Source organism: Piliocolobus tephrosceles, chromosome 17 (assembly GCF_002776525.5).
Source record: "Piliocolobus tephrosceles isolate RC106 chromosome 17, ASM277652v3, whole genome shotgun sequence".
Classification (NCBI taxonomy): domain Eukaryota; kingdom Metazoa; phylum Chordata; class Mammalia; order Primates; family Cercopithecidae; genus Piliocolobus; species Piliocolobus tephrosceles.
This window is the reverse complement of record NC_045450.1, coordinates 41,844,671-41,864,912: the sequence shown is the minus strand read 5'-3', so window position 1 is coordinate 41,864,912 and position 20,242 is coordinate 41,844,671. Positions and strand designations below refer to the sequence as shown.

Sequence of the window (20,242 nt, the reverse complement as noted above, 5' to 3'; positions counted from 1 at the left end):
CAAGATTTCCCCATGTTGGCCAGGTTGGTCTCGAACCCCTGACCTCAGGTAATCCACCTGCCCCAGCCTCCCAAAGTGTTGGGATTACAGGCATGAGCCACCTGCCTGGCCGGTTTGTTTTTTTTAAACAACCAAATTTTTCTAACAGAATGCTGAAAGTATCATTCTATATGGTATACATAAGTACTACAATGTATGTTTAAGTCATGAATGGTATAGTTTGATGTCATGTTCTAAATGTTAAAAGAGCATCACATTTTTATACCCCTTCCCCCCAAATTAGCCATTTGCAATGAAACTGTAAACTGTCTGACACAGTTTCTTTCATTCTGCTTTCTGACCCTTGTGGATGCAAGCCTGCTCTGAGCCAGGCCCTGTGCTATATGGCCTGGGGGTGGAATGGTGTTAAAAGAGTGCTTGCCTTCAGGGGGCTTACAGTTAGAGCAACCCCTCTTATCTTCTGCAGCCTTCTTAGCTTTAATACTGGGATGCTCTTGGGGTTACAGAGATAAACGGGACTGTTCCTCCCTAGTTTAAGTGCTCAGGATATTCTTTGAATTTTTTGTATTTGTTTTTTAAAAAAATTGTCTACCCAAGCACAGCTGCATTTTGAAAAATTGTCTGAATTGGTAATATATGCACATAATAAAACATTTAGGCCAGGCTAGGTGGCTCATGCCTGTAATCCCAGCTCTCTGGGAGACCGAGGCAGGAAGATCACTTGAAGCCCAGGCGTTTAACCTGGGCAGCATAGTGAGACTTATGTTCTAACAAAAAAAAAAGAAAAAGAAAAGAAAAGAAAAGGAAAAATTCAAAAGGGACAAAAGAATGTGGAGTAAAAAGTAAGTCTCCCCTGTTTTCCAACCACTAAGTTCATTTCCCCTGAGCAGCCACTGCTACCAGTTTTTATTTATTGTTCTCAGACACTGACATGCGTATACATGGGCATGACCACTTTGCCCCAAATTATAACTTTCACACACTGTCCTGCTCCTTGCCTTTTTCATTTAGCACAATATCTTGGGGATCATTCAATAACAGTACACACAGAGATGCTTTCTTCTTCTTCCTCTTCCTCTCCTTCTTCCTCTCCTTCTTCTTCCCCTTCTCCTTCTTATCCTTCCTCTCCTTATCCTTGTCCTTCCTCTTCCTCTCCTTCTCCTTCTCCTTCTTCTCCTTCTCCTTCTTCGTTCTCACTCTGTCACCCAGTTTGGAGTTCTGTGGTGTGATCATGGCTCACTGCAGCCTCAACTTCCTCAGTTCAAGTGATCCTCCTACCTCAGTCTCCTGAGTAGCTGGGACTACAAGTGTGCACCACCACACCTGGCTAATTTTTAAAATTTTTTGTAGAGACAGAGTTTCCCTGTGTTGTCCAGGCTGTTCTCAAACTCCTGGGAGGCTCAAGTGATCCTTCTGCCTTGGCCTCCCGAAGTGCTGAGATTACAGACATGAGCCATTATGCCCAGCTACTTTATTCATCTTAATGGTTGAATAGTAGTCCATTACTTAACTAGTCATCTAATGGACATTTTGGTTGTCTGTACTCTTTTGCTACTATAAACAGTGCTGCAATGAATGTTCTTTTATGAACATCATTTAAGTTCAAAGAACATTGCCAAATTTCTCTGTACCCGCTACAGCATACGAAGTTTGCTGTTGCCAACACATTCCCTCCTAATATATTGTTTATCCCCTTATGTTTAAAATTTACCTGTTTCTTTTTCTGTGAGTTGTTCATGTTTTCTGTTCACTTTTCTATTTGGTTGTTGGTTGTCTTTTTAACAGATTTGAAAGAACTCTTAGTATTTTAAGGAAATTTGCTTTTGTGATATTGCAAGTATTTGCTCCTGCCTTTTTTGTCGCCTTGCTCTATCTCTGTAGCCATTGTTGGCTTTCATGTTATTTTTCTCCATCTCCATGTTTTAACATTGCTTATCTTTGGCAGCTTCCTTTTCCCTTCTTAGAGCTTCTTGCACAAACAAGCAAATGCATTGATCTGAACTTTGTGTGCAGCCGTTTGATATCTCTTGTAACTCCTCAGTGGTATTGTTTGCTTACTCCTGATTTCCTCTACTTGGAACTGTGTATTCCCTTCACATTTACTTGAGGTGTCTGGGCAAATGAGGTATTAGTACATCTAAGGCAAAACCCTAGAAGGTAGTATGCTTGTCAGCCTATGGCAACAAAGTATGAACTCCAACCCTTAACTCTGCAGTGAGCTCAGGTTAACATTTTAGGATATTCTCTTTTGATTCACGTTTAGTTTCACATTTTCTGCCCTAAGCAACCTAAAACCTTGCCAAGTCATTTGACTTTCCTCATCAGTAAAATGGGGATAATGCCTATACATCAGGTTGTAGTGATTAAATAAGGCTGGAAACATTTCAGGGAAGAACGGAAGGGCTGGAGTAGAGTTCTTAACTTTTTCTTTAGTCTTCAAGTCTTGCATTTTCTTTCTTTCTCCTTCTTCTTCTTCTTTCTTTCTTTTTTTTTTTTTTTTCAGACAGGGTTGCCCAGGCTGGAGTACAGTGCTCTGTACTGTACTTGCTCTGTTGCCCAGGCCGGAGTACAGTGGTACCATCATAGCTCACCGTAACCTTGAACTCCTGGGCTCAAGCAATCCTCGCATTAACCTCACAAGTAGCTGGGACCACAGGCATGCACAGCTACACCCGACTAATTTTTTTTTTTTTTTTTGAGGCGGAGTCTTGCTCTGTTGCCCAGGCTGGAGTGCAGTGGCATGATCTCAACTCACTGCAACTGCTGCCTCCTGGATTCAAGCTATTCTCCTCCCTCAGTCTCCCTAGTAACTGGGATTACAGGCACACATCACCACGCCCAGCTAATTTTTTGTACTTTTAATAGAGATGGGGTGTCACCATGTTGGCCAGGCTGGCCTTGAACTCCTGACCTCAAGTGATCCACCCACCTTGGCCTCCCAAAGTGCTGGGATTACAGGCATGAGCCACCACGCTTGGCACTAATTTTTCAAAACATTTTTTCATAGAGACAGGGCCTCACTGTGTTGCCCAGGCTGGTCTTAAACTCCTGACCTCAAGTGGTCCTCCCATCTCAGCCTCCCAAAGTGCCAGGATTATAGGCATAAGCCTCCATGCCCAGCCAAGTCCTGCATTGTCTAGATTGAGATCTTTGTCATTGAGGTGGCAGAGTAACTTTGGGTTTCCTGTAAGAAAAAGAGTCCCAGCTCCTAGGTGACATTCTGCATGGCCTTAAAATGTTACCTGACAGGCTTCAGTTTTATCATTTGTAAAAGAATACAACTGGAAAGCAAAGGTTGTGTTAAATTGGTTTCTGAATTGCTCCTCTCTCCCATCTGGGAAAAGCGGCCCTTCTTAATAAAGAACGTTATTCTGGTGAGTCCTTCTAAGCCTATTCTAGTCCAGGGGGCTACCCGATTTTTTAAAATGTTTAAAAAGAAAAGAATGTTGTTTTGTAGCTGATGTTTGGCCTTGAAATTGTATCTGTGCTAGCTGGCTTATTGGTCAGTAAATAAGGAATGGCATAATATGCTGAGAACTTAATGGAATTGTTAATATTGCTCACAGTGTCTCTCTTAATCTGTCTTCAGATTCTCACGGCTGTGTGAGCATGGGGAAATCAAAGCGCTCTAGGCTGCACTCCAGAGTAGCTTGTTCTCCAGCTCAGATTTGATGGGGGACAAGAGAGTGTAGGTCAGGCTCTGTAGTTAAAAAGACCTTGATTCAAGTCTCAGCTCTGCCCCTTTCAGAAGTCCTTTCACCTCCTGGAGCCTCCCTTCCTCCTTCAGTTTCCCCACCTCTAAGGGTGATGATAGTATTGGCTGCATAGTGTTGTTCTGAGGCTTCTCTGTGGGAAAAGCCGGTGGTACAGTGCCTGGCACATGGTAAGTCAGTTCCAACTTTGGAAAAGGGTGACAAAGTGACAGTCTTTCACCTTTTATTGCAGAGCCCTCATCCTGCAAGTCTCTCGGAAACACTTCCCTGAGTGGCCCCTCCATCCACTGCCCCTCTGCTGCAGTCTGTATCGGCATCCTCCCGGGCCTGGGCGCCTACTCTGGGAGCAGCGACTCCGAGTCCAGCTCAGACAGCGAAGGCACCATCAATGCCACCGGAAAGATTGTCTCCTCCATCTTCCGAACCAACACTTTCCTCGAGGCCCCCTAGTTTCTCTGTCCTTACACAGGGAGCTCCTCCCCAAGGGTAGATCGGACCGTTCATGCTGCCTTCAGGCATTACATCCCTCAAAAAAAAAACTCCTTTGCCTGCATCCTGTGCACAACATGACATTTTTAACCAATCCAATCTAAAAATGTGCCAGATCCACCTGTGGCCCAAATCGTGTTTGGTTTCTCTTTCTACTGCAGTGCACATGAGCAAACCTGTCCCGCTGCCACTTTCCTCACTGATATTGGGAGGAGGGCAAGGCCCAGCTGAAGTTCCACTAAAAATGCCCTAGGAGAGTAGGCACCGGCTGGCTTGCCAAAGGGTTTGGGTTTTATTGCTTTCTGTTTTTTTCTTTTCCCGACAGCACAAAGAAGTAAGGGCAGTTATTGGACAGGTGTTATTTAAACATTCTATTGTAGGTGAATGTGTTGTTTGGTTCTACTGCATTGTGGAGCATGCGGGGGAAGAGAACTGACCCAGGTGATGAAATGGAGCCCTTCCCTGGAACTAACCAGTCCTTGATGTTGTGTGACTAAGTAAAGATGATAAACCCCGTCTGCTGGGGGTGTCACTTCACACTCGGCATGCATTGTGAAAGCTTTCCATACCCTTGGCCATTCTCTCTCCCCTCTTTATCCAACCCCATTTATGCAGGAAGGGACTGCTAACAAGAAAGCTTCCATCTCAAACCTTTTCTCTGCCTGGGAAATTATTTTATGTTTGTTTTTGGAATAAAGGATTTAGTTTAAGATTCTAAATTTTAGAGAAACAAACGTAGGCCTTGTTTACTCATAGCCAGACATCAGAACTGCGGGTAGGTATGTTAATGAGATGACTTATTTCTGGCAGCTCCTGGAATCCTGATATTGTAAACGAGTGGGACACACTTGCATATTGTGACTGTTCTACTGAGGCCCTTCTCTGTTTAATGCACATTATACTTGTGCTTTTCACTGTGGAATCTATTTCTAACCTAAAGGTGCTGCCCTAGTACTTTTCTTTGCTGCCCCTGCTGCTCTTTTTCCTTTCCAAACAGCAACTCTGAGGCCATGAGCAGCCAATAACTAGAGGTGCTGCTCCACCTTGCCTCATAAAGGGAAACGGGCTCATCCCTTGGATTCTGGAGGAGGGAGAGGGAGACGGTTTGGAGGCCTCTAGGAAAGAGATAAGATATGAGCTTTGATGACAATCTGTAGGCTCTCCTGCTTTAGAATAAGCGTGTACCGTTCTTTATCCATTCCCCTTGTTCCTACGTCAATTGTTTTTACTGTCTTGGGTGTGAGACTGAGTGAGACACACACAAAATGTGTTGACACTGTGATGCCGGCAGGCAGAGCAGCTACTGACTTTGAACGTGGGCAGAGAGGCCCCTGGATCTCATCCAGCCCACTCGTTTTCCCCTTCCAGTGCAGTGACACTCCAGTGCCCATTGGCAGATGGCAACTTCCCTGCACCCATAACTGATGCTTTGTGAATTCTTCCTCCTTTTCAGAACTACTCTGTGCTAATTGTTCCTGACTGCCAGTATGGGCGCGTCAGCTCCATCCTAACAAACAAGATGTTTAGGTAAAACTGTGTAGGCACCTTCTGCTTCTCTGCTTCATTGTTCCTGTGATAGTCGTGTTATTACAGCATGTACCCCCCAAAACAGCCTCACATTGTTACAGGAGGCAGGCTAGGGCTTCAGGTCACCATCTTTATGTGGCTTGAGTCAAGCCACATTACTGTACCTCATGGCCTCTTGATGTGGAAAGAACTTGACAAAAGGTTGCAGGGTTTAAAAACATACATTAACATGAAAGCTAATAAACCTGTCAGAGAACAAGATCTTGTTTTTCCTCTACTGAATATTGTGCTTCCAACTCTCCCTGTGTCTCTCAGCTAGATTGTGTTGAGAAGGTTGAGTGAGACTCCAGACTGTGACTTATCTTCTGGTGCCTCAGGAGAGACTGAGAATCACTGGTGATCATTGCATCATATTCCATTGTACCCATTAGCACAGAGCTCTGGAACTGAAATAGAGCTTCTGTAGAAACCACAGCTAACAAAGCAGCATCTGATCTGACCAACAGAGGAAGCATCCTGGGAAAGTATCTAGTGTAGACTTGAAGTTCAAACCCAAAGGAGAATAGAATAAACAAGGCTGGAAGGAAACACTGCTTTAAACTGTAAAGTGTAGTACTCCTGCCTTAATAATTGGGATTTTATAACTGGGTAATTACGGGACAAAAACGAAGTTTGGCATGGGTTTCTTTAAGCTCGCTTACTTTGTCCTGAGTGGTTGGATTCTTATAATTCTCCAACCATGTGAGGGAGAAAGCTAATAGGAATCCTACTGCCACTTCTATTTGGGGAGGATTATCTAGCTTGTGTCACCTAACTGGGTGGAGAAAGTGAATGTGATATTCAAAGCATCTATTTTTCCATCCGTAAAAACCAGGGAAGCTGATGTGACTAGACCCAAAAAGGTGGCTGGCTACCTACTTGTGTATATCTTCGCTGAATCTAAGGATGCAAGAGACAGAGCTGGCTCCCCAAATTCAGAGGGGTGGGGTGGGGAGTGGCTTCAGCTTTTTTCAGGATCATTCTATACTGGGAGTCAGGAGCCCCTAAGTCGGGTGACTTAGTGCCAGGCATTCTCATTTCTTTCACTGTAGCTCCTGAGTTCTTCCCGTCTGGCTACCTCCTTCCCACCCAAGAGAGGAGCTTCATTTGCCTAAGCCCTTCCCCGCTGTTTCTGCTGCTCCTCTCTGGGAACTCAGCCTAGTTCCACCATAGTGGTTATGAGTTAGGAGCCAGCTGTGACTAGCTGTGTCACTGGACAAGGTTAGTGTGACCTCTCTGGGCCTCACTTTCCTCCTTGGTAAATAGGAATAACACCATTAACTTCCTAGGGAGTTAGAGATAACCTAGATTAGGTGCTAGGTGTGCGGTATCTGACACACAGTGTTTAGTAACTGGTGACCACCCTCAGTGCTGTTACCAAGAGCCCTCCCTTGTTTTTGGGTGGTGTAGCCAGAGCTTCCATTAGTGGTGATTTATGCAGGTTTATCCATTCCACTGGCACTCCTCAGTTGCAGCTAGAACACTGGCATGGGCGAAGGGTCAGATCTGGTCATCAAAGCTCCAACCACCAGCTTTTGCTGTATGCTTCCCTTTTGGCTAAATGTTAATTGCTTAGGCACACCCAGTTCCTTGGCGCTGTTGTCCTAGCCGTGGGTATATGGCGCAGCTGTCATCTTCGGCCCTTCCAGAAAAACAGCTCCATGGTGGTGCAGATTATTTGGACTTGGGTATTTTCTTGATTTTCTGGCATGCCCAGCCCACTTACGCGTCACAGGATGGAATGCAAGTTCTGCTCAGTGGGAGGCTAGGATCTTGGCAACACTTTTGTAGTTACAGGTTGAACACAGAAACCAGTCACACATTTGTGCTTTAGTGACACTGGCAAGGGCTGACATTTTGCTCCCTTACCTGCTGGAGCAGCAGTTCGGAGAGAGAGGGAGCCTCATGGTGGTAACATGGCCCCAGCATCAGAGCTTTGCAGAGGGGAGGGGCGGAAAAACCCTGAGGGACAGCCATTCACCTATGCTTTATAGTGCAAGCTGGTCTTCCATTACTGTTTTAGTAATAGTCATGCACATCATTGCTTGTGTTGGTTTCTTTCATTCAGTGTATACTGAGAGCTTGCTATGTATGCGCCAGGGTGTTTGGGGCATTTGTGTGTTATTTTTGTGGACTGTAGTGTCTTTCATTCTGGGGGAAAAAAAGTCCTGTGTAGCAGCCCTTCTCTATATTTTACAGGAAATCAGAATTCCTAGGGGCTCAATGGCTTGTCTGAGGTTGCATAGCTAAGTGACAGAACCAGAATTTTCATTTGAACTTTTAAGTCTGGCTTTCTTTGGTTTCAGTGAAACTTCTAAACAAATGCCAGTGCCCAGGCCTCTGTGGAGGGGATTCAAGGGTAAAGGAGTCTTTCTGGCTCAGTTTTCAGGTTCACTTTTCAGCCTCCCATCCATGTGCAGGAACCAAGTAGCAGCACCAAAGCTTGGAATTTTACAAAAGTGATTTGGGGCCAGGCACCGTGGCTCATGTCTGTAATCCTAGCACTTTGGGAGGCAGGCAGATCACTTGAGGTCAGGAGTTCGAGAACAGCCTGACAAACATGGTGAAACTACATCTCTACTAAAAATACAAAAATTAGTCGGGCAAGGTGGCGTGCGCCTGTAGTCCCAACTACTTGGGAGGCTGAGGCAGGAGAATCACTTGAACCCAGGAGGCAGAGGCTGCAGTGAGCTGAGATTGTGCCACTGCACTCCAGCCTGGGTGACAGAGTGAGACTCTGTCTCAAAAATAAAAAAATAAAAAGTGATTTGGTTGGCCTTGTCAGGAGTTTAGATAAACTCTTAGACAAGCGTTTAGACAAGTTTGTGGAACTGAAGCCAGCCAGGAATAAAGGGCCTTCTTGACTTACCCACCCACTGTTAGGCAGAGAAGGGGCAGACAGAGAGCAGAGATGGCTGGATCTGCCCCCATGTGAAGCCTGGATGTGGGGACTGCAGCCACCACACCTGAGGAAGTGACCTGAGAGTGGGAGCATGTGGGACAGACCCCCACTGCAAGGCCAGGTCTCACATGGCCCAGTGGATGGCAGTCTCCCTAGTTTCACTAAGCTTGTAAGCCGCTTCCATGGGTAGGTGTAAGGGAGGGGTGGGATTCCACCCATGTTGCCAGCCTGGGGGCCAGTGCACTGTGGTTTTCCGAAGGACAGTCTGCAAATCAGGGCTCTGTGCAATCCTGTGGCCCTCTTGAGAGAAGTGTTCCTAACAGATCCTTCAGCTGATTCTTGGTGTCCACAGAATCGGCAGGGGCACCAGAAGCTTAGGATGAAGGCATCCCTTACTCGCTCCTGCCAGAAAAACTCTGGCTGGAGCTCACCAGGCACTAAGAGATGGGACTCTACCTGCTGTGGTGCCCAATCCTAGCAGGCCCCAGTAAGAATTACTGAGCAGAAGAGTAGATGGGGACAAGTGACTTCCTAATGTCAGTGGCACAGAGTGACTAATTTATTAGCAGCTTGAGCAGAAGAACCCCATCCAGAGCCAAGGGAAGGCATTCAGTGCAGTGGAGCAAGTGAGGGCCATGAGGCAGCCAGACTTGGGTATGAGGCCTGGCTCCGCCTCTAGTAGACTTGATTTGCTTCTCTGCTTGTCTCCTCATCTCTGAAATGGTCACCGTCAGGAGCTATCGTAAGGGTTCACCAAGATAGTGCTTGCAGCCTGGGCAACATGGTGAAACTCCATGTCTACAAAAGTTAGCTGGGCGTGGTGGTGCATGCCTGTGTTCCAGCTACTCAGGAGGCTGAGGTGGGAGCACTGCTTGAGCCCACAAGGTTGAGGCTGCAGTGAGCTGAGATCACACCACTGCACTCCAGCCTGGGTGGGACAGAGTGAGACCCTGTCTCAAAAAAGAAAAAGTACCTGCAAAACACTGAACATGGAGCTGTAATCAGTGCTTAACAGGAGGGTTAGCTGTTACTGATTACACGGAAGCCCATGTCCAAGGGGCTATCTGGAGCTCCAAGCGGGAGTCAAGTGGCTAAAAGAGAAAGAGATGTATGTGGAATAAAGGAGGGACCTGGGAGGGGGGCTGAACTTTCAGAGAGGGGTCCTCTGACTGATTTCATAAAACTGGGCCCGAGCCTAGAGAGGGGGATGCGGAAGAAACAACAGGGTCAGAAGCAGCCCCATTTGAGGTCCTGAAGCTAGAGAGGCTTTCACAGACTTCCAGTGGCCGACCCAAACACCCGGGAGACCCAAGGAGGAGCAGATGGGTGACTGGGACTGCTGTCCAGTTGTGGGGTAGGGATATGTGGTATTGGTTGCACCTGAGTGCAACCAACCAGAAACTGGTGTGGTCCTGTACATTCATTCTATTCATCCACAAATATTTTTTTTATTGAGTTTGTACAATGTGCCAGGTTCTGTGCCGGTTTAACAGGTTATCACTGTTAACTGACAGCGATTTAACAGCTTATCATCTGGAATGCATGTCCCCATGCAGAGGTGACTACACCAACTTAGCAGACTTGCAGGGTGGATTTTCATCTTCCATTTCCTTTCTCAGATCAGTGAGCCCGTCAGGTCCCTGCTGAGGAAGGAGCTGACGCAGGGACGTCTGAAACTCGTTTATTACCCTGAGTATATAACAAATAGAACACAGTCACAGTATTAAAAAAAACAGCCGGAATTAATTAGGTGCAGTCTACGACACGAAGTATGCACCAAGGACACGTTCCTTTCATCAGAGTCTGCATATAGTTACTTGGAAAAAGCCAGTTATGATTGTAAAAATTTTATTCTCAATAACAATAATAATTCCACTAAAATTATACAAAGTACATTCAATACTTAAGAATGGCAAAGGTGGGGAGAGGAGGAGAGGAAGCCAGTTTGGCCTGGAAGCATCAACAGTTGACTCCAACAAAGGAAGCCCAGCTGGGCTGGAGGAAGTTGGGGGTGGAGGTCCGGTTGTAAAAAATAAAAATGTGGATGGGTAAAAAAAGGCCACCCACAAGGAAGCAGGGTGAGCGTGCATGTTCCTGGGGGAGGGCGGGAGGCTCAGCCGACATGCTGCTGCTGGGCACTGGAGCTCAGGCGGGCTCCGAGTTGGTGGGGGGCAGGTTTTTATGCTTGAAATACTGCACAACTTGTTGGGGCAGCTCCGCCAGCACAGCTTTGGCCAAGGTCTCTTTTGCTGCCTGCAGGGTGGACGAGGGTGGGGTGGGGAAGAGAGAGAATAAGGATTAATGACCGGAAGTTGTGAGCGGCACTATGCCCAGAGGGCTGCTACAGCAGGTGTCCATTGAGGACAAAATTAGGGCTGCGGGCCAGGGCTGTCTGCAAGTGGCGTCCCTCATCTCAGCCCAGGCCTGACATTCCCCCTGATCACATTACCTTCCTTTAGTTAGGTGTAAGTGTTCCCTGGAGCACTTGAGATGCTTGGGAGTAATGGGTTAGGATGACTCCGTCTGTGGGAAGCACCTATGCATCTGGCAAACATCTCCTGAGCACCTTCTTGGTGGGAATAAATGGGCCTAACAGTCTGGTTCCCTGGTGAACGGCCAGCCACAGGCCAGGCACATGGAGGTACTTGGTCACCGACCTGTGCATGAAGGGGTGACTGATGCCCAGCGTTTGTCCTCAGGAAGCGAATGCTCCAGAGGAAGGAGTAAAACCATCGCAGGCAACCCCAGAGGATGCTGGGCAGAGAGGTGAGGGCCACTGGGTGCAAACCACCGTGGGCAGTTCTTGCTGAGGCTGGGTTAAGTCCCCAGCCAGCAGTACAGGGGAGAGACTGCTCCCCTATGGGACTCCTCATGGGCCCTGCTGCTAGGGCAGTGATCAGGAAGCCAACCCTGGCCTCCTTGTGGGCAGACCTGGGATCACCTGCAAATAAAGCCAGAGCCACTTCCAGGAACAAGGCAGGGGACACCACTCTCCCAGGCAGGGGCCGTTAGGGAGAGGAGGTCAACCTAAGATGACGGGGAGGCCTTGTTTTCCATCTGCAAAATGAGGGAGCTGGCTGGGGTGTGATGATCAGGAAAACCCCTCTCTCCTCCTGCACTTTACACCACATGGATAGCCCGAGCCTCTCATCAGACCCCACTAGAGGGCAGGTCCTCCAGGAAGCCCCACCCCAGAGCCTCAGGCTAGATGCCCACAGCTCCGTGTTCCATCAGTTTATGGAAGCAAGTGCGCACACTATCACAATGGCCACCACCAGGGCAAGGCCTGGCACGGCACCTGGCCATAGCAGGCCCTCAGAAGAGCATAGTCCATGGAGTGGAGAAGTCTAGGATTGGGCCAGACAACCCCAAGACTCTCAAGCTTGATTATGAGCTATGGTGGCTGGGGTCCTGTAACCGCCGCCTCCCAGCCCAGGCCCACACTCACGTTGCGGAACTCTCGAAAGGGAACGAACTGCACAATATCGCGGGCTGCCTCCTCCCCCGTGTGGGAGCGCAGCATGCGGCTGTCCCCATCCAGGAATTCCATGGCAGCAAAGTCGGCATTGCCCACGCCCACGATGATGATGGACATGGGCAGCTTGGAAGCCTGCACCACGGCATGTCGCGTCTCCTCCATGTCACTGATGACCCCGTCCGTGATGATGAGGAGGATGAAGTACTGCTGCGGGGAGGGGGTCAACGGGACACTCAGCAAGGCTGAGGCCCTGGCACCCCTTCTCCTTCCCTCCTTCACCCCAAACCCTCTGAGTCCTGGAGGGAGGCAGTGCATCTTACCCAGCTGCAGCCAAGTCCCAGACAAGTCCCTATGCATCCTACTCTCGGCACCCAACCCCTGCAGGCCTCTCATGCTCTAAACTCTGACCTGGTCACAGCAGGAAGTGCAAACCGCTCTCCCCTCCTGTGCTGTGTGTTATCTTAGACTCCCCCTTGTGGCCTCTGAGAGCCCTGGACTCTGGGCCTGGCCTTGCCGGTTGCTACACTATAGGACTCTAGGCAACTGACTTGACTTGTAGTGCTTCAGTTTCTTCATCTGCAAAGTGGGATTTGTTGCAGATAATGTGCCTGACATGTGGCAGTGGCCCAGTCAGCTGCATTCCCGACAGGCCCACGGCTGGTGCAGGAGGACACATCTGGCTGACGGGCTGCTCTGGGATCGGTCTCCTCCTCTCTGCTGCACCTGGGCATAGGCACCTGTGACCCCCTCCATTCCCTACTCAGCACGGCAATCTGAGACACCTTGCAGGAGCTAAAGCAGGTCGTCTGGGCCAGGGCTTCCAGGAGTGTGGGACTCTGCTGGCAAATAAGTCAATTTGGGTCACATCCCAAACACAGCACTGAGCACCATCAAGTCACCCCGGGAAGAGGACTGGTTTGCAGTGGCCTTTTCAATTCTCTGAACTGCGCCCAGGAGCAAGTCTTGGTTTGGTACTACTGTGTCTTTCACATCTCTCTAACATTTGCTGAGCTTCCTTATCAACAGAAAGGGAAGGCAGGAAGCCCAGAACTTGAGACAATAGTCTCCAGCTAGACTTTAATACCATTGTACAGCTTGTTGTGTTTATTTTTGTTACTCTCTATTTATGGCAAGTGATACTGCTTTTTTCACATACACTGGGATATAGAGTTTCTTTATAAATTAAATCTAAACAATACTGAATAATTAGTGTGGGAGATATATAAAATACAAACTGTGAAGTGGGGCCGGGGTGTGCCTGAGTGAAGTGCAGGGAGGCTCGCTGGACCATCTGAGGGTGAGGGCCCAGGGTTCCAAATCGGCCAAGAACTCTTTTTTTTTAGACTGAGTCTCACTCTGTCGCCCAGGCTGGAGTACAGTGGCACGACCTGGGCTCACTGCAACCTCCAACTCCTGGGTTCAAGCGATTCTCCTGCCTCAGCCTCCCAAGTAGCTGGGATTATAGGCACCCGCCACCATGCCCGGCTAATTTTTGTATTTTTAGTAGAGATGGGGTTTCACCACGATGGCCAGGCTGGTCTCAAACTCCTGACCTCAGGTGATCCACCTGCCTCAGCCTCCCAAAGTGCTGGGATTACAGACGTGAGCCACCGCACCCAGCCAAGAACTCATTTTCAGCTCAGCTATGTCCTTAGTACCCGCTGACCCTTTAGGGGAAGCTGAGTTTCCCTCACCCCTAACATCAACAGATCAGCTCTTGTGGTCTTCATATTCTGTTTGGGGCTTTCATCTTCCAGAAGAGGAAACTGGGGCCTGGACTAGTCAAGGTCATGGAGCTAAGGAGGGTGGAACTAAGCTGGACCCCAGGTCAGCCCTTGGCCACCTTCATATCCAGCAAAGCCGCTTGTTCCCTGGGGAGGTTGTAGAGGCTACAAGCTCAGCCCTCCAAGGTGTCTTGTTCCCCTGTCTGCCCCCCAAGTACAACTGTGGAGGGAAGGAGCAGGGTGAGCTGTGTGGAGACACGGACCCCACCACCCTCAACCCCAGCTCCAGGCAGCAGTGGTCTAGCTCCAGCACTGTGCCTTTAAGAGACCAATCCCTTGGCTGGGGATACCTGTTGCCATGGAGATGGCGGCCTGAATCCCACAGTGGAGGGCTGCTGTTGCCAGCCCCCCATCCCTGGTTGTGAGGGGCCTCAGAAGCCCATCCAGACCCTACCCCTGACAGTCCACCATCGTTCCTGGGCCCCTTCCCTTAGGCGGCCCTCCAACCCCACCTCAATACCATCAGAAACAGTCCAGGGCAATAATTCTGGGACACCTAAGCAGACAGGTGGAAAGACACTAAGAGGCCGGACAATGAGGAAAAAAAAGAATGCTTGGCCTTTTAACGGGCCCCCCTTTCAGTGGGTGGGATCTGTCTCCAAGCCCGTTCCAGCTCAGGCAGGCAGTGCCCACTCCCTCCGCACGTGGCCCTCCTGGCTTCCTCGTTTCTATCAGCCCCATGCCTAGGAGACGTGTGGGACTCAGGCCTGGGACTCTCTCTTAGCTGGCAGCTCCCACTCCCTGGGGAGCCTGGGGGCAGACAGTTCCTGCAGGACTGTGGGCACCAGTGGCCAGAGGAGGTGATACCACACGGTGACAGCACTACCCAGACCCTGCCCGTCACCCTCACACTGACTCCCATTCTAGAGGAGTCGAACTCAGAGAGGTGATGTAACTTGTTGAGGCCTCACAGCCGGGAACTGGCACAGTCCAGACTGAACCCAGGCTGGCTGACTCCGAAGCTGGGGCTCTTTACATGATGTCCTCCTCCACCGCCCACTGGCACCAGTGGCCTGTCATTGTCTCTAGCAGAGGGGCCTGGCAGGAAAAAGCTTTCTTCCCACCTAGCACGCCAGTGTCTGAGGGCCTGAATGTCCAGGATAGCAGCCCAGGTTGGGGCCCAGAGCCCTGGTACTGGACTCTAACCCGTACCCCTGTGTGCCAATCAGCCAGCCACCATACCCACATCCAGGGGCCTGGCCTCAGCGAGTGCCCAGCCGCGCCTGAGGTCAGCAGCCCAGACCTCGGCAGTGGAAGTGCAGCTGAAGTCCCCGGCTTCCCACCCAGCCTGGACAAAGCCAGAGTTGTTCAGGAGCCTCAAACATCTATTACACAGCCCTACCCACAGGACAGATCAAAGGGGAAGGGGTTATGGATGGAGAGAACGGAGGGTGGAATCGGGTGTGAGGGGTTGGAAGAGGCTCTGCAGGCTCTGCTGTCCCTGCAGATGGTCCTGGTTCACCCTGTCCCCAGTATTGCCACCTCTGGAAACAGCCCATCACTGTCAGACTGAATCCAAAAACCCAACTCCCAAAAAGGATGAAGCAACTCTTGCCTTTACCCCGAGGTTTTTCAGGTTTCTAGGGCTGTAAACAATTGCTTCTCCTAATGCATTTAACGTGTGGTTTGATTTACAAGAAATTGACTTGACCACAACAGTTCCAGGCAGAGTCTAGGGAAGTTGCACTTACTCCCTAGCTCATTGCAGGGAAGTTGGCTGCTGAGGACCCTGCCAGGGGAGTAGGTGGAATTCCCAGGGAGCTGGCAACTTCCCAGCTCCCCCTCCACTGGGACAACAGACACCTGGGCGACCAACCAGGAATGGGCCATGAATAGCAAGGCCCAGGTCTCAGGGGCCGAGGCAGAGGGAAAGATGAAGGCCTGAGATAGGAGTCCCCGCAAGGCCCACTCAAACCTGCATAAGACCTTCCAGTGGCTCCCCATCGCCCTCCAGAGAAAACCCAGATTCCTCAGTGGCTTCCGAGGCCCCACAGGAGCTGGCCTACCTTTCAGCCTCACCTCACCCCACCTCCTCCTCTTTCAACACATTCCTTCATTCCGGTACACCCACACACCAAACCTCCAGGCCTCTGCACGTGCCGTTCCCTCCGCCTGAGACACTCCACGCGCACACATCCTTTATGAGGCTAACTCAAGCATCCTCCAAGTTTCAGCTCACATGTCACTTTCCCAAGAAGCCTTTCCTGAGCCCTCCATCTGGGCTTAGTCCCCCTGTCTCCTGCTCCTGGCCTAGGGCTCCTCACTAGACTGCAGGCACTGGGAGGGCAGAGGCCCTGTCTCACTCATCATGGTCTCCCCAGTGCTACGCAGAAGTTGCTCGGTAAAGATGTGTTGAGTGAATGAATGGGAGAGTGCAGCCCTGCCTAGAGAGAGGCTTCCACCACCTGCTCTCAATTTCCTGTACGTGGGTGTGCATCGGTGCACATATGTCTGGGGATGGGGAGGGTGAAGCCACACCAAATATTCTTCCCCAAACTAAAAAACGGCTGACAAAAGCATCAGGGGATAATTCATAAATGACTTCCTTTTGCTGTGGGATTAATTGTGCTTGGCACCACCGAATGCTAGCCCAAGAGCTGTCCCCAAAAGATTTGGCCAGCAGAGAAGCACTTTATGTGTGCCAGGCACTATGCTGAGCAATTTCTATGCCTAGCTAGTTCTAGAAGGCAGGAACTGTTTCCATTATCCTCGTCGCACAGACGAAACAAGTTCACAGAGTTTAAGCTACCAGCTCTGGGTCCCACAAAGTCAGCAAGTGGGGGAGCTGGGATTTGAACCTCCCAGAGCTTGAGGCTGAACCACCAGGCAGCCCCACCTCCCCTCCACTGGTGCACCCTGAGGCCAAGGAGATAAGGTAAGGCAGGAGGTAGAGAATGGCCTTGACTGTTCTTGGACATCAGAGTGGGAGGGCCTGATACAGGCCCCTTGGGCCCACTCCTGCAGGTTAGACATGCCCAGACATGCCCTGAGATCACACAGCCTGGGTGGGTGACAGAGCTTTTCCAGCAGAAGGGAGCCAGGAGGTGGCTGCCTCCCCCAGGCTGGGAGGACCAAGTCGCAGTAAAAGTGGCTGGGATGTCCAGAGGACTAGCACCAGGTGGTTGGGCCTCAAGTCCTTCTGCTTCTTCCCTCTGGAGAGCTCTCCGCAGCTGCTCCCCAGAACACACAAATACCCTTCTTGGCCTTTCCTGGGGCCCAAACCTCCTCAGATCTGGGTCCAGCAGACACAGACCCACCTCTCCCCAGGACCCTATTTCCTACCCAGTCCTGCCCCGGCTCTGCAGGTGCAGCGGTGAAAGGGCCTTGGCGCTAACACTGGGCTACAGGCCCACTCCCTGCCCCACATTTTTCCCCTTAAACAAACATGCAGGACTTTCTTTTTCTATCCCTTTGAAACCTGCTCAGGTGGACAAGACTGGGTGGGACAATGGCCTGGCACCCGAACAGGAGGGAGTACAAGCTGAAGCCTGCCTCTTGCTGTGCCCTCTCTAGCCAGTTCTAGCCCAGCAACCCCAGGAATTAAAAAAAAAAAAAAAAAAAAATCCCGGCCGGGTGCCGTGGCTCACGCCTGTAATCCCAGCACTTTGGGAGGTTGAGGTGGGCGGATTAGTTGAGGTCAGGAGTTCAAGACCAGCTTGGCCAACATAGTGAAACTCTGTCTCTACTAAAAATATGAAAATTAGCCCAGCATGGTGGCAGGTGCTTGTAATCCCAGCTACTCAGGAGGTTGAGTCAGGAGAATCACTTGAACCCAGGAGCTTAAGATTGCAGTGAGCTGAGACTGTGTCACTGCACTGCAGCCTGGGCAACAGAATGAGACTTTGTCTCAAAAAAAAAAAAAAAAAAAAAAAATCCCTCCCAGGCCTTTCCCAGTTACTGCCCATTAAGCCTGCATCCAGGTCCTCACAGCACACTAGGGGTTTACTACACCCATTTCATAAGAGGAAATGGGTCTGGGTGCAGTGGCTCACACCTGTAATCCCAGCACTTTGGGAGGCTGAGGCGGGAGGATCATCTGAGGACAGGAGTTCGAGACAGGCCTGGCCAACATGGTGGAACCCTGTCTCTACTAAAAATACCAAATTAGCCAGGTGTGTTGGTGGGCACCTGTAATCCCAGCTACTCAGGAGGCTGAGGCTGGAGAATTGCTTGAACCCAGGAGGCGGAGGTTGCAGTGAGCTGAGATTGTACCATTGCACTCCAGCCTGGGCTACAAGAGTGAAACTCTGTCTCAAAAAACAGAAAGAGGAAATGGGTTCAGAGCAGGAAACATTCCATTCCATAAGGAGAAACATGCCCCAGGCTCAGGGTTGCCAGGGTCAGGGCCGGGACGCTCCTTCCGGCACTCTGAGCTCCTTCTGGCTGGGTACTGCCTCCGCGTCCTGCGCTTGCTGTTCCCTCTACCCGGGCCTCTCTTCCCTGAGCTCTCTGCTGGCCTGTCCTTCTTTGCTGGCCTGTCACTGTGTGACTTGTCCAAGTCACACAGTGAGGAAGGGATAGCGGCAGGATTCAAACCCTGGCACCCGCCACTCCAGGGTACCCATTTTTCCCACAGACCCTCTGCTGCCTCCTGAACCATCAGAACAGGCTCTGACCCTCCCCGCTCCTATGGAAACCGCCTTTGCAAAATTATAACTGAGGAAATTATGACAGCAAAAGAAATCAGACCTAACTGACTCCATCTTGCTTCTAACCCTTCAACTGTCCTTGTTTATTCCTGGGTGTAGGCCAAACTAACTTTGGGAATGGATTCAGTTCATGGTTTGACTCTGAAACAAACCAGTAACAGCCCATTCCCCAAAAGACCCTCTTCTTGCCTGGGGTCCAGTATGTCTTTGCAGGACTAACAAATCAGCTACAGATTAGAAATTACAGTTTAGGGGCCATGCAGCCTCTGGCTGCAAGAGTCTGAACCTCCCCCAAATTGGGGATAATGTCACTATTGTGAAACCTAAGATCAGTGCTTGAGATATTTTGCAGCCCCTGTACTCCATGGATCAGCTGACACCACCCAGACCGGTAATGTGGCTCAGTCAGTTCTGCCATCGCACCCAGGAACACAGACAGCAAGAAAATCTCACTTTGACCCCCGATGATTCCATCTCCAGCCTGACCAATCAGCACTCCCCACTTCTCAAGCTTCTACCTGCCAAATTGTCTTTAAAAACTCTGATCCCCAAATGCCCGGGGAGACTGATTTGAGTAATAATAAAAGTCCGGTCTCCTGCACAACCAGCTCTGTGTGAATTACTCTTTCTCCATTGCAATTCCCCTGTCTTGATAAATCAGTTCTGTCGAGGCAGCAAGCAAGGTGAACCCACTGGGCGGTTGCACTATCTTTCCCACCATCTCCCGGAAGCCAACTGCCACCTCCCTGATGACCAGGTGCCTCCTTCCCCTAGATGGTTCCCTTAGGCATGGGACCAGGTCCCTTTCCCAAGTTCAGGAGGCTCTGACTGAACTTGTACAGCTCATATCCCTCAGCCAGCGCTGACTTCATCCATTCACAGAGCACGATGAGCCTGCACAGCCCAGGCGCTGGACCAGGCGTGGAAAGAAGGATGTGAACTAGATGTTGCCGACCATCGTCAGGGTCAGCCAGGAACAGGCAGAGAAGGGAAGAGATCTGCTTCAGATAGGTGGTTAGGGAAGGCTGCTTGGGGGAGGAGGCCCTGAGGGAGGGCCCTACAGAGTCCAGGAAGGACCTGCGGGGGAACAGCTGGGATTGCTTGAGGAACACAGAGGGGTTTGGGTGGCAGAATCATCCTAAGAGAAGGAAGGGGCTGTGCAGTCAGTGAGGGGGTCGGTAAGGAAGGCAGAGGCTGGCCTCAGGGGATCCAATCTGATGGCGGAGGGTTTTTGGCAGGGCAGAGGCTGGATCTGACTCTCCAGTGGGGGAAACAAATGGTAGTGTGTGGAGTGGTGGTGTGAGGAGTGGTGAGGGCGGCTGCAGGGTCCAGGAGACCTGTGGCCATGGGGAAGTGGGTGAATTTGGGATATTTTAGAGTCTAGTGAAATGAACACTCTAGAAGCGACTTCAGCAACCCTCTTCTTTCAATGGAGGCCGAGGTCTCCCAGGAGGTGGTGGCCAGAAAGGAAATGGAGTCAAGTCTCCTCAACCCAGACCAGCATCCACAGCTCCGGGCTGGGTGCCTGATTCCCCATCATGGCGCTGGAGCCTGAGGAGCAGGGCTGGATCAGGGGCTGAGAAGTCCTATGCAAGGGGCATATAGGTCAGTCAGGTCCCCAAGGTCAGGAGAAGGCAGAAGGGACATCAGAGAACTGCCCT

The 20,242-nt window shown here is 50.3% G+C and overlaps 2 protein-coding genes across 19 annotated transcripts in view; one reads left to right on the top strand and one right to left on the bottom strand.

Annotated features, from left to right (window-relative positions):
- Window positions 1–5,990, top strand: part of PSME3IP1 (proteasome activator subunit 3 interacting protein 1) — a 34,075-nt gene extending 28,085 nt beyond the window's left edge. For 15 of the 16 annotated variants that reach the window (XM_023210003.1, XM_023210001.1, XM_026456881.1 and 12 more), the window contains one exon: window positions 3,946–5,990. In XM_023210003.1, the coding sequence (XP_023065771.1) occupies window positions 3,946–4,163 (218 nt within the window). In that variant the 3' untranslated portion in view covers window positions 4,164–5,990. The remainder of the gene's footprint in view (window positions 1–3,945) is intronic. The other variant, XM_023209995.2, reaches the window with a different exon arrangement.
- Window positions 5,991–10,501: 4,511 nt separating this feature from the next.
- The window catches only part of CPNE2 (copine 2), a 62,558-nt gene continuing 52,817 nt past the window's right edge, over window positions 10,502–20,242 (bottom strand). For all 3 annotated transcript variants that reach the window (XM_026456878.1, XM_026456876.2, XM_026456877.2), the window contains 2 exons: window positions 12,119–12,355; window positions 10,502–10,923 (listed from right to left, as the gene is read on the bottom strand). In XM_026456878.1, coding sequence (XP_026312663.1) covers window positions 10,816–10,923; window positions 12,119–12,355 — 345 coding nt within the window. In that variant the 3' untranslated portion in view covers window positions 10,502–10,815. The remainder of the gene's footprint in view (window positions 10,924–12,118; window positions 12,356–20,242) is intronic.